The following is a 12,584-nucleotide window of genomic DNA, read 5'->3' as shown; positions in this document are numbered from 1 at the left end:
AGGAGCGTGGACAAGGAGATTGAGCTTTATCCCAGTGTTCTGTGCTGTGAGACAAACAGTTTGACTTCCTTTTTTTAAGGTGACTCTGATGACGCAGCTCCCTCAAGTTCCGTTGTCCTTTCTTCCACCCCGCCTTCCGTGTCTCCTGCTGTGAAAGAAGCCTCCCCCACGCCCCCTTCCTCACCATCTGTTACAGGCAGCTTCTCCCCAAGGTAAACCACGTTTTGTCTCCTTACAGCTCCATTGGCTGGCTTATATGGCATACACGTGGCAGAGGACTCCAGAGGAAAACCCATAGTTCTTCTTTCATCCCTAGCAAACATTTGGAGTTGTCACCATTTCCCTCCTTTTGCCTCTGGAGTGACTGTGTCCTTGCTGGGGCTGGGGAGGGCAGGGGGGATTTTGCACTTGGTGGGAAGGCTGCATGTCTCGAGGGCAGGATTCTCTTGGGAAGACATGTATTAAAAAAAATTACTGACTCTAAGTATGCGTGGGTGCCAGGCTAATCCCTCATGTTTGTTGTGTTTGTAATGGCCAGTGAGTGGAAGGGCAGAGTGACTTTTGAAGGAGCTGGTGACTCTCTCTGAGGGTCATGCTGGCAGTTGCAAGGTAGAACTGCAGCTCCCATTCATGTGTGTGCCTGAAAGCATATCTGAACAGCAAGGAGGCTGCACCTACAGGCAATACTAAGCCCTGGTTTAGCTGAAATTTTTAGGGGTGAAGGGAGGAAACCCTTAGAAAGCTGCCAGTAAGACTTGCCCTGGCCAGGACTCTTCAGTTTGTTGTTGCACACAACGTTGGTGTAGCTGACTTAACACTTTGTGTGCAGCTGTAGTACTCAGAGGAACTTGGTGAAGTCCCCCTTGATTTTGTTAACTCCCCAGAGCCTCTAAGGGACCATAGCAGCAGTCTTGTGAGAAGGGGAGACTAGAAGCATTTGGACTCTGCAGTTTAGGAGAGCAGAGGAAAGGATAAGCCACTCAAGGTGTGCAAAGTCAGGGGGTTTGGGTTTGTAAAGGGTGGCAGAGCACTGGGACAGGTGCCCTGGGAGGTTGTGGAGTCTCCCTCTCTGGAGACATCCCAAACCCACCTGGATGCATCACCTGCTGCAGGTGACCCTGCCTTGGCAGGGGGTTGGACTGGGTCACCTCTAGAGGTCTCTTCCAGCACCAGCAGTTCTGGGGTTCTACTGAAGCTGTGGCACGAGAGCTGGGGGCACACAGTGACACTGCAAGAGCTCAGTTAAAAGGGAGGGAGGGAGGAAAGGACCACATCTGCCCCTGCTGCTTCTGTGGCAGCAGCATCAGCAGATCAAAGAGGGGTCAGATTCACGGACAGCAGATCCATTAGTGGCTACTGAAGGATGTTTCAGGGACCTCCCCTGTAGCATCCCCAGTCCTGTGATTGTCAGGCTGTGGAAGTGCCAGGGTGTGCTCTGAGGCTGAGCTTATGTGCTCTCCCTGAGTAGCATCCCCTGCTGTCCCTGTTGGAGACAGAATGGGGACTTTTCATCCCACCCAGGGTGCCCTGCAGTGACCTTTAACCTCTGACTTCTTGAAGTGGCACAAGAGTTCCCTTTTAACAGGAGGCAGTGGAGGTGTGAAAGTGCCAGTTTAGGTGCCCAGCACTGGAAGGTGTCAGTGCCCGTTCACCTGTGCCAGGGGCCCAGTTCCCCAGGCCCCTCCTGGTGTGTGCCTGTGGTTGGATGGCAGGAGAGCCCTGTGTGCCCCAGCAGCAGCTGGCTGGCAGTGCAGAGAGCTGGGGCTGGGCAGGCTCCAGGGAGCAGAGCTGAATTCTTGTGTATGGGTTTTCCAAAGGTGGAAGTGGGTTGGAAACTGGTGCCCTCAAGAGCATAGGGTATTAAAGCTGTGAGCCATGGATGTGACAAATCTGAAACTGACACCCCAGCTCTAGGAATCTGGTTCTTTTTGGTTTCATACTGTGTGGCAAAATCATCAAAAAATGAGGAAGTGCAAGTTCAACATTGTTCCATCTCCCCTGCTCTGTAAGTGACAGCACAGGGGGTGGAGGGTGACCCAAAGTGATGGATTAAGCCATGTGTTTAACTGGGAAGGGAACATACAATATCCTGGGCCTGGTGAACATTGGGATGCTTTGTCTTTATGACTGAGTTGAGAAATGTGATGCAAAGGAGCCTTACAACTCAAAGCAGCATCTCCAGAGCATCATCCTTAAAGAATCTCACTTCTGAATATTGCCCTGAGAACCAAAAACCTGGTTTTAGTCATCAAAGATGAACTCTGCTTTGCAGTCTGACTTTTAGCTGAATAAATGGCAAAGAAAAGGAAATTATATTTGCTGAGAGGACTGTAAGGATGGGGCGTCCTTGTTTTACCTTGAGTTCCCTATTAGGCGGGTGGTGCAGAGGGATGCATATTTCATTCAAGATCACAGATTTATCTTCCTTAACAACTGCCATTTCTCAAACTGGGGACACAGACTGGTAGATAAATTTAGGTTTTTGTCTAGTATTTGTGTATTATTCAGCGCTGTGTAGGAAGAAGTATGGGCTGTCACTTGTAGGTCTGCTGAATGGTGAAGCCCTGCTCCCCTCAGGGTTATCACTGAGAGGCAGGGGCAGGAGAGGGCTGGAGCTTCCCAAGCTTCTCATCTTACCTTTGCTGGCTCAAGAAGGGGCTGGCAGCATGTTTTGGTGATGCACAGCTGCTACCGCATGATGCACAGGGCTTTTCAACAACAGAGCATATCCTGAAAGCTGCTGTTGTTCAGCAAATGTCACAGGGCTAACAGAACATTTTTTTTTCCAACAGTGGAATTCCCCAGCAAGTGGCAAGGCTTGGGATAGGCAATTGCAAGAAGCAAGTCAGGGAGACTGGGGAGTGAGTGCCTGATGTTCAGGGACCTGCCAAGACTTTGTTCACCCCAGCTGAGTGTTGGTTTTGGCAGTGTTGTGCCTGGACAGAATCACTCATCAGTGCTCAGGGGGCAGCAGCAAGGTGCTTACAGCCTCTTTTCCCCACTCAAAGATGAAGTAATCTGGGACACCTTAGGAGCTGCCTTTGCTGCACAGAACTCAGCACTGTCTAAGGAAAGAGCTTGTGTGCTCCCTTTCCCACTGCTCGCCCTTGTGACTGCAGCAGGTCAGCTTGTCTGGGCTCACTGAGGTTCTGTGCAGTGGGACCCAGGCTGCATCTCTCAGGGGTGACTTCTTGGGCTTCTGTAGTTGCTGAGTCTCACTATGAAATGTCACTGCCTGATTGCCCAAAGAGCCAGCTGTTTATCCTCTGACCAGCAATGCAGCCACTCTGACAAAACCCTGCTAAGAAGCACGCAGGAATTACCTCCTCCTCTTGTTTCCCAGCCAGGGCCTCGGTGCTGAGTTGATGGGCCTGCAGGTGGATTACTGGATTGCAGCTCCACCCGTGGACAGGAAGAGAGACCCAGAGAAGAAGGACCCCTCCACCACCAAAAACACACTGAAATGCACTTTCCGGTCCCTGCAGGTCAGCAGGCTACCTGCCAGCGGCGAGATCGCCACCACGCCAACCATGTCCATGACTGTTGTGACAAAAGAAAAGAACAAGAAAGGTAAGGTGTCCTTCTGTCCCTGTCTGCTGCTCCAGAGCTGCCTGACTTGCCAGTGCTGGGTTACAGCACCTCAGTCCTGTCTTTATCCCCAAAATCCTAATCAGTTGATGAGGAATGATAGGGTTTAAAAGGGTGGTTCCCCTGCGTGGGGTGCAAAGGGGATGTGTTCACCCTGATGGCTGAAGCTAAGATGGTATAGCCCAAAAGGGAAAAGGTGGGGACAGGCTTGATGAGCAGTGGCTGTGTGAAGTGATAGGGTTTGAAAGGGTGGTTCCCCTGCATGGGGGTGCAAAGGGGATGTGTTCACCCTGATGGCTGAAGCTAAGATGGTATAGCCCTAAAGGGAAAAGGTGGGGACAGGACAAGGACATGCAGAGGCCATGCCTGGACAGTTTCCCTGTGCTCCTTTGGAGCCTCCTAGTGCTGTGTTGGGATATTGGATTAGATAAGAGGCAGCTTGTGCCCCAGCCACCAGTGAGGGTAAATGAGCTCCTCCTTTCTGGCAGTGTGTTGGAAACTTGGGATAGCTTTACTTTCTGGGATGATAACCCCATCCTATGAGCCTTTAGCTCAAAAGAGCCACAGAGAATGAAAGAGGTGTGTAAGGGAAAACAAAAGCCCAGCAAGTATCACAGATCCCTGTGAGGTAACAAAACAAGAGTACCCCCTGATCTGGAGTCTGGGGCCTCCCACTCTCTTCCTGCAACCACCACCCCACAAGACCAGTGAGGGGATTCAGAACCTGGAGCAAAGTCCTGGGAGGAGCAGCTGAACTGAGGGTGTTCAGCCCAGAGAAAAGGAGGCTTGGGGTGACCTTGTCACTCCCTACCACTACCTGAAAGGAGATTGGAGCAAGGTGGGAGTCAGTCTCTTCTCCCAGGACGTGAGGAAGCAGCCTCAAGGTTTGCCAGGGGAGATTTAGATTAGCTATTAGGAAAAATTTCTTTGCCAAAAGAGTCATGAAGCCCTAAAAGGGGCTGCCCAGGGCAGTGGCGAAGCCACCATCCCTCCGTGCTTGGAGGTCTTTAAAAGATGTATAGATGTGGCACTTGGGGACATGGTTTAGGGATGCAGTTGGCAGTGTTAGATTAGCAGTTCAAGTCAATGATCCTGGAGATATTTTCCAACCTCAGCAATTCCATGATTTTATAATTCTTATGCTTTTGCACAGAATGCTTTGTGGGTCAAAAGGAACTAGAAGATAAATACTCTCCTGCTCTTAAATTCATGGCTTTATTTTCTCAAAACATTTTGAATGTTGTTAGTGATTTTGTATTTGCTCCTGGCCTTGGCAATGTGAAACATTCTAGAAATTGAGAACAGCTCTGAAACAAATTATTTTCAAGGAAGCACGAGGCAGTTCTGCATTTACATTTTGCCTGCCAGTAGTTATTCTTCACAACATCCTCTGCCTGTGGGCCTGGGAGTCACTCCTGGTGGACTCTGAGACAAAGCTGGCAGGGCCTCCTGGGCTGCAGGACATGGGTGCACAGCCCTGCAGGCAGGGCACTGCCAGGCCAGCACAGCTGTGGCCCTGCTGGTGCTGGAGCTGCCAGCCCTGGTGACACCATTGAGGCTGTCCTGAGACACTCCAAATGTTCTTCCCTGGGGATGACCCAGCCTGCAGCAGAGGTGTTCAACACCACCAGCTTTTGTGAAATCAGTTTGTACATCGTTGCTCATGCATTTGGACAGTTCTTGGGGAGCTGGACCTTTTTTAAGTTCTCCTTATGCCTTCCCTACCCACCAGCTGCCCCCATTTTGTAGTCCCTCCTGCTGTCCAGCTGTCTGTGCAGCCCAGGCTTTGTTGGACACAGTCAGTGCAGCAGGCCTGGCACTGCAGATGCAGATGTTTTCCCTGCATGGTGTTCCAACAGAGGAAGGTGCCCTTTGGGGTCAGGATTATGAGCTGGGAAGGCTTCACAAAGAGACATTTAGGAATAAGATGCTCATGTGCAGCAGTGATGGTGCTCAGCACTGACAGACTCCTGCCAAAAAGGGAGAATCTAAGGAGTAAGAATTTTCAGACAGGAATGTTTAAATGCAAAAGCTCAAACAAGCATCAGTGCAGCTCCTGTGAATGGCACAGCTTGACCTTGTGCTGGTTTGCTTTTCTTCCAGTGATGTTTTTGCCCAAGAAAACAAAGGACAAGGAGGTTGAGTCAAAGAGCCAGTGTATTGAAGGAATCAGCAGGCTGATTTGCACAGCGAAACATCAGCAGAACATGCTGCGTGGTGAGTGCAGCACTTGCATCCATTTGGGTGTGGGGCAAGGCTCACATGCTGTGATTGTCCTCCAGGCCAAGGGCTGAGCTGGTGTCCTGCCCTGTGCCCTGGAGCCAGCGTGGTGGGGATATTCCTGGGGAATGGGCTTTGGTGTGTCCAGCACGGGGGAAGGCTTTAATAGGTCTGGGATGTGGGAACACCCTCCTTTAGCTGGCTCTGAGTCAATGCTCTGGATGAAGACAAGGGCTGGACAGGGCTCCATTGCCCTCTCTCTCATCCCCTGCTTCTCTTGCTCATCTGGTGCAAGTGTTGGCTGGTGGCAGGTGGTGACATTGTGGCTGCTCCTCTGGGCAGGACACTGGCACATGCTCGTGCCACAGCTGGAGCCATATGTGCATCTTGTAGGCAGACCTGGAGTGTCTGTCAGTGGAGCTGGGCATCCAGGAGCAAAAATACCCTTGTAGCCTGTTCAGTTAATAATCCCCAACAGAGGGACCTGCTTGGGTCACCTCCTTCATCCTGGCCTGGTCCCTGTGAGGCTGGCAGGCATGAGGGGTGGCACAGGACACGTGTGACCTCTTTGGGAGACATGGATGTCCTGGTGAGAGTGCCAGTGAGGAGAGACTGATGTCCATCTCTGCAAGAGTGCATTTGCCCAAAAAAGAAAATGAGGTGTGCTCAGGAAATCTGAGAAGCCAGATCAGGTGACACTGAAATCAGCAGTGTGGGGAGCACTGTGAGCATGGGGTGTCAGTGCAGTGTGGGGTGTCAGTGGGCAATGCTGGAACAACAACCTGAGCTCTTCTCCCCAAACCTCGTGTGCTCCTCAGCCTTTCTCCCTGCGAGTGCAGCTGAGTGGGGCAGAGCAGCTGAGTGTGGCCAGGCCTCCCTCTGCTGACTGCAGGGGAATTCTGGCAGAGCTGCCTCAGGCTGGCCACTTCCCCTCAGCAGTTTCTAACTCTGCTCTCTTTTTACCCTCCCCTGCAGTCCTGATCGATGGGGTGGAGTGGAACGATGTCAAGTTCTTTCAGCTGGCAGCACAGTGGTCCTCTCATGTCAAGCACTTTCCCATCTGCATATTTGGACACTCCAAATCTAACTTCTAGCTGTGCTCGGCACAGGGACCTTCTGCCCATCCCGAGGACTGCACACCAGGAGCCAGGACCTGCGTGCCAACTCTGACTCGCGTCGCTCTGCCCTCTCCTGCAGAATTAATTACAGATGTGCTTGGATTACTTTTGAATTACTTTTTTCTATTAACTCTTAAGTTTACTACAGAGGAAGGAAACCCCTTTAAACAAAGGCAAAAAAAAAAAGCCAACCAACAAACCAGTCTTAAATATAGATGTGCTGACAACGTGAAGTCGTGGGGGAGTTGGCAGGAGCAGGCAACCTGCCCAAGAACACCTACCACTTACGAGCAGATAGCTGAGTAACTGCACTGCTTATTAACCTGAGACCTCATTGGTGTGAGTGGGCTGGGGGAGCCCTGGATCAGCTCGAACAGATTTTGCAGAAGATCATGTGTGTTACTGTGCGTTTGGCCCCCGCTCTGTATTTCTAGGAGAAAAGCATGGCCAGTCTTTCTTCCTGCTGCCAAAGGATGAGAGATCAGCGAGTCTGGAGGGAGTTCAACTGTCTGGTGTGGAAAACAAACTTGCAGAGTTAGGGAGGTCTGGAGAGGAGATCCCCTTGGAGCGTGGAGCCTGCCACAGGGACAGGCAGGTGTTGGTGCTGAAGCGATGCCTGAGGAGGGTTGGGCAGGAACAGGAATTAGGGAAACACTAAGTGTAAGGAAATGCCCGTGTGCCAGGTCTTTGACAATGACCAAACCTGGCCACTCTGTGTTCTCCAGCTGGCTGTGCTGCTGAGGGGCACCACGTCAGTGGGGTCGCTGCTATTTACATACTCACACCAATTATTTACCTGTCAATAAAACCTCGTCCAGCCTCGAAAGGGAAAGGATTTTTTTCAACAGCTGCAGATTTTTTTAATGCTTTCTAAAAAAAATAAAATAAAATAAAAACAAAAAGTAACAGGAAAAATATTAATTTGCCAAAAAAACCCCCACAAACCCAGGAAGATGAGCCGTTGTCTGTGGAGTGATGCATCACTGTAGTGGCTGGACTGGGAGCCAGCCAGGCACTCTGCGTGTCCAGCTGCCTTCCTGCCCACGTGTCACACTGCACACCTGAGGTGGCACGGGCTGCTCTGTCAGGTGGTGGGTGGGATATTGGGAGCACGGTGTTGTTGTCATGTGGAAGAGCAGACATTTCTGGCATTTCAGGGTAAGGGACTGAAATTTCTGGTGCACCCTTTTGGGTCCCCCCTTGTGGGCAGGCCAGGCTCTGTGAGCATTTTCAGAAGGCACTTTCTGAGGGCAGTGATGCTTTTCAGCTGTTTTCTTTTTTTTTTTTTTCCTGATCCCTTACCCTTGGGTTTCCAAAGGCTTGGGGAACTGCTTTGTGCTGCACAGCAGGTCCTGCTCTGCGTGGGGACCAGCTGGGTCCCGGGGCAGGTACTGGTGGTGTGCTCTGCTGGCAGGGAGGTTCTGAGGTGAGAACTGCATCTTGTGCCTGTCACAGCTTGGGCTGCTTCACCAGCTGATGTCGTGAAACCCTTTCCCAGCACAAGGGCACCCTACGTGGCCAGAGACTGGGTATTCCCTTCAAACCACACGGGGAGGAGGACACTGTCCCCGGCCTGGTGGCACGCTGCTGGGCAGGACACATGTCTACCTGCAATTCTTTGTTCTTCCTGCCTGCCTTGGGCTGGCTCCTGGCTGTGGCAGAAGCTGGGCTGTAGGGGGATGTTGTTGTGTCCCTTAGCTGATGTTTTTGGGTGACCTGAGCTGATGCTCTGGGGCTGTAAGGCGTTGCCTAGCAGCAGCAGCGTGGGAGAGGGTGTATGAGCACATCACATCTTTATTGAGGCTGTTGTATCAAAAAAAAAGCTTTGTAAAGGAGATTAGTCAGTGTGTGATTTCTCCCTCGAATCTCACGCTGGTGGGACAAGGGTGGTTGGGCTGGGTTCCAGCTGTGTGCAGCCTGGGCAGCTCTGGTGGTGCTGCTGCAGAGGTGGGTTGGACTGACCGACTGCAATAACTTTGTTTACTGGGGGGTGAGGGGAGAACCATCACTGTGCTCCTCTTTGTATTTCAACCTACTGTAAAGAAAAAATGTGGTAGCTAGGACAGGGTTTCCAGAGTCCTGCCTATCAAATGTGTGTTGCCCTGCTGTACTCTGTGTGTGTGTGTGTGTGTGTACGTGTGAGAGAAACACTTCTGCTCGTTGCATTTCATGTTGGTTTGTGTTTTGTTCTAACTTTATACAAGCAAATTCATCGGGAGACTCTCTGTACACCTGAGAGCTTGATTTCCCCTGTGTGGAAAGCTGTTGTTGCTCTGCACAGCGTCTTCCATACAAGAAAACATCCCAGCTCCTCAGCCTTGTTATCCCAAAGGGAGTCCAGCAGAGGCAGGCTGGGTCTGCCTGTGGGCAGCTGTGTGCCATGGGGTGCTGTGGTGTTTCCTGGCCCTGGAGGCAAGGGCTGGCATGCAAATTTGGTGGCACAGCTCTGATCAGGTTGTTGTGCCTCTGTTGTTTCTCCTGTGGAGCCACTTTGTGCAGCTGTTTCTTTCCCTGTCTGGAGTAGAAGCAGATTTTTGTCTCTTAAGAAAAATTAGTGTCAAAGCACATGGCTGCTTTGGGAAGGAGCTTTAGGTCTGGTCCCATGAATGAGTGACTGATCTCAGGTTTCCCAACTTCCCCACAGTTTCTAGGGAAGTTTCTTGCCAGGAGTGAGCTCCACTGACTTGAAGGATCACCAGTGTGGGATGAGGAAAAGTTTCTGGGGCAGCAGAGGGCCTGTGCCTGCAGAGCAGTGCCAGCCTGTGGGGTTGGGTGGTCGTGGCCATGTCAGCGAGTGTGGAAGGATGGCTTAGAGCAGAGACAACACTGCTCTGTGTTCAGCTCTGGAGAGTTTGGGAAGGTACATTTCAAATGAAGAAACTCAGGGGGGCTATCTCCCTCATGCTTGCTTTGGAGCCATGTGGTCTGACAGCAGAGGCAGGGCCTGGGGTGGGCAGCACCTGAGTGGATCTCCAGCCAGGAGATGCTTTGAAGGTGGTGTCTCCCCTGGTGTGTCCCTTTCTCTGTGTCCCAGAGCTCACCCCAGCCCCCCCGAGGGCCGGTCTCTCCTGCCCCTCTGGCTGTGGCTTCTCAGAGCTCTGGTTTCCTTCCCAGCTGCTGTGGGCAAGGCCCCCGGCTGGCTGGGGGTGAGCTCTGCGAGCGGCTGGCTCCGCGCTGAGCTGACCTAGTTTAGCAGCTCCGGAGAGCAGATGAAAGATGGAAGGGGTTTGTGGCATCGTGTTGCACCCTGAGTGCTTCCTGGTCCTCTGGCTTGAGTTTCCTGGAGACAAAGGCAGGGCTTCAGCCCTGCCAGCTCAGGCTGGCTCTGCTGTGGTGCTGCTGGTGTCGGGGATATCTCGTGTGGCTGTTCCAGCTCCGTGCTGCAGTTCCCATTCTATTCAATTGTCACTTTGCATGGCAGTGGTGACTTCAGAGCCCTCCTGAATTACACATGAGCTGGGGAGAGCCGTGGTCTCTTTGGCTATGTTTTGCTGCTTTAGTTAGAACACAAGATAAAGCTTGTGGCTTTATCCTGCAGAGAGGGCAGGAGTAGGTGGCTGGCAGGTTTCTGGGGCTGAGGAGATGTGCCTGTTTGCTTTCCATCATCACACTCAGCCAGGAACCACACTGCCCTGTGCTTAACCTGTGATTGCAGCAAAGGCCCTGTCGTGTTTCTCACCAGCAGCGTGTGCTGGCGGGAGCACTGGCGAGCCAGGGCAGAGGATGTTGCACCTGGAGTCTCCAAAGTTAAGAGGGAAATCATGTCAAGAGGCAGCAGAACCGGTGGTCTTTTCCTGCTACTTGGTGTGCTAAGGGATTGGGAAGCTGGGATTAGGACAGTGGGGCCATGCAGCTGTTAAGGGCTTGGGGCCCTGGAGCTTTCTGGAAGTTAGGTTGGATGGGTCCCCTTCATCTGGGGGGTCTTGATTTCAGCAGATATTTGAGTAGTGGCATTTTAATGTAACACGCCCTCTGGGCTTAACCTGGCAGGAGAAGGCCAGAAATGAGCAGCAGCATCTCCTGGAGGTTTCCTGGAGCCTCTTCAATGGTATTCTCATGGGAGATGTTCCTGGCAGGGCTGGCTCCTGCAGGAAGGATCACTCTGGTGCTTTGGGACATACTGGGGCAGAACGGCACGTGCCATCTTGTAAAGCAGCAGGTTGCTGGTTTCTTTAAGGAAGAGCACTGTTCTGGGGCACATCCAGTCAGCTGCTGGCTGCAGCCGTGGCTGGACAGTGGCCGGAGCATGGCCAGCCTGGCTGCGGACGTGCCCCAGCCGTGGGGAAGCGCCTCAATTCTGGGGCTGCGTGCCACCAGGCTTGTCCAGACTGCGGCGTGAGAGGGGACGTTACCACTTTGTAGATTCCCGAGCTGTCCATCTGTTTCATTGTTGTATTGTTTGGGTTCTAGGGTTGTTTTTTATGAAGACAGATTAAATGTAAATAGCCTTTTTTTTGGAACAAACTGCAACGTGCTCGACCTCGTCAACTATTTTATGGTACTAATGCAACACTAATAAAACTGGACATGAAAGCACACACCCGTCCCCGGAGTCGTCTCTCAGCAGGGGCTGCTCTGGCATGCCCGGGGCAGTTGTTTGCAGGAGGAAACAGCAGCACGGCTTTCTGCCGTGGGGGTTCTCTTCTGTTATTTATCCAGCTGCCACTTCCAGGGCAGAGCTGGTGGATTGGCACGTCCTTCCCAGCACCGAGCCCTCCTGCAGTTTGTGCAGCCCTGCTGCTCTCCTGGCCGCCTGCTCTCCCAGAAGGATCTGCTCAGCTCCTGCAGCTCTCCTGGATGTGGCAGCCCTCTCCAGCACTCAGTCCTCACCTCTGCACAGCAAGGAAGGACCAGGCTGGTGCCTGTTTCTGATCTGGGGGCTGCGTTGGATGGGCACAGTGGTGTTGGGGTACCAAGGGAGGCATCTCAGGGGGGAGGACTGAGGCTATGGGAGCCTGAAGCTGTGTGTGCTCCTGGGAGGACTGTGGGACAGGGATAGGGATGTGTGGCATTCCAAGAACCTGGACTTGGTGCTGGGGAATCAGAAGGTGAAGAGATGAAGGAAAGAGGAGAGCTGAGCTGTTGTTTTGAGGAAGGAAGGTGAAGAAGAAATTGTGAGAAGTGGGCCCATGGCCACAGTCCTTACAATCCAGGATGCTGGAGGCAGAAATGGGAATGCTGTGCTGGAGCAGCCTGTATCCTCGTGCTGTCCTGACCCAAGGGTGAGGGATGGAGGGGTGACAGCTGGTGGAGCAACGAGCTGAGATGAGGGGAGCCCCTCAGAGCAGGCCAGGCTGCTCTCATGGACACAGATCTCAGTGACAGCTCACATGCTCTGCGTGGCCTGGCCACGTGCAGATGCATTTATGGCCCAAGCCCTTTGCTGGAAGAAACCACACATGGTGGCACAGAGCCAGGCATAGGATCATTCCAGGTAGGAGGAATGGGGGTAGCTCAGGAGAGGGCAAGCTCAGTACTCTGGAGTGCAGAAACAGCACCTAAAGCCATGAAGGGGGTCTGGCTGGTGGTGAAATGGGGGGGCACCATGGGAGAGCTGGGGGGGACAAATATGTGAAGGCTGTGCTCTGGCTGTGTATTTTCTGCACAGGTTCAGCTGCAAACTTGCACTGATGGCCTGGCTGTATGAAAGAGTCACAT

The 12,584-nt window shown here is 52.5% G+C and overlaps 1 protein-coding gene across 13 annotated transcripts in view; it reads left to right on the top strand.

Moving 5' to 3' along the window:
• The window catches only part of PACS2 (phosphofurin acidic cluster sorting protein 2), a 73,008-nt gene extending 65,896 nt beyond the window's left edge, over window positions 1-7,112 (top strand). For 12 of the 13 annotated variants that reach the window (XM_039699242.1, XM_039699244.1, XM_039699238.1 and 9 more), the window contains 4 exons: window positions 80-212; window positions 3,344-3,570; window positions 5,692-5,805; window positions 6,784-7,112. In XM_039699242.1, coding sequence (XP_039555176.1) covers window positions 80-212; window positions 3,344-3,570; window positions 5,692-5,805; window positions 6,784-6,902 — 593 coding nt within the window. In that variant the 3' untranslated portion in view covers window positions 6,903-7,112. The remainder of the gene's footprint in view (window positions 1-79; window positions 213-3,343; window positions 3,571-5,691; window positions 5,806-6,783) is intronic. The other variant, XM_039699243.1, reaches the window with a different exon arrangement.
• Window positions 7,113-12,584: the final 5,472 nt, after the last annotated feature.

Source organism: Passer montanus, unplaced genomic scaffold (genome assembly GCF_014805655.1).
Source record: "Passer montanus isolate IOZ18808 unplaced genomic scaffold, ASM1480565v1 scaffold131, whole genome shotgun sequence".
Lineage (NCBI taxonomy): Eukaryota > Metazoa > Chordata > Aves > Passeriformes > Passeridae > Passer > Passer montanus.
Note: the sequence above shows the minus strand (reverse complement) of the source record. Positions and strands in the feature narration are given on the sequence as shown.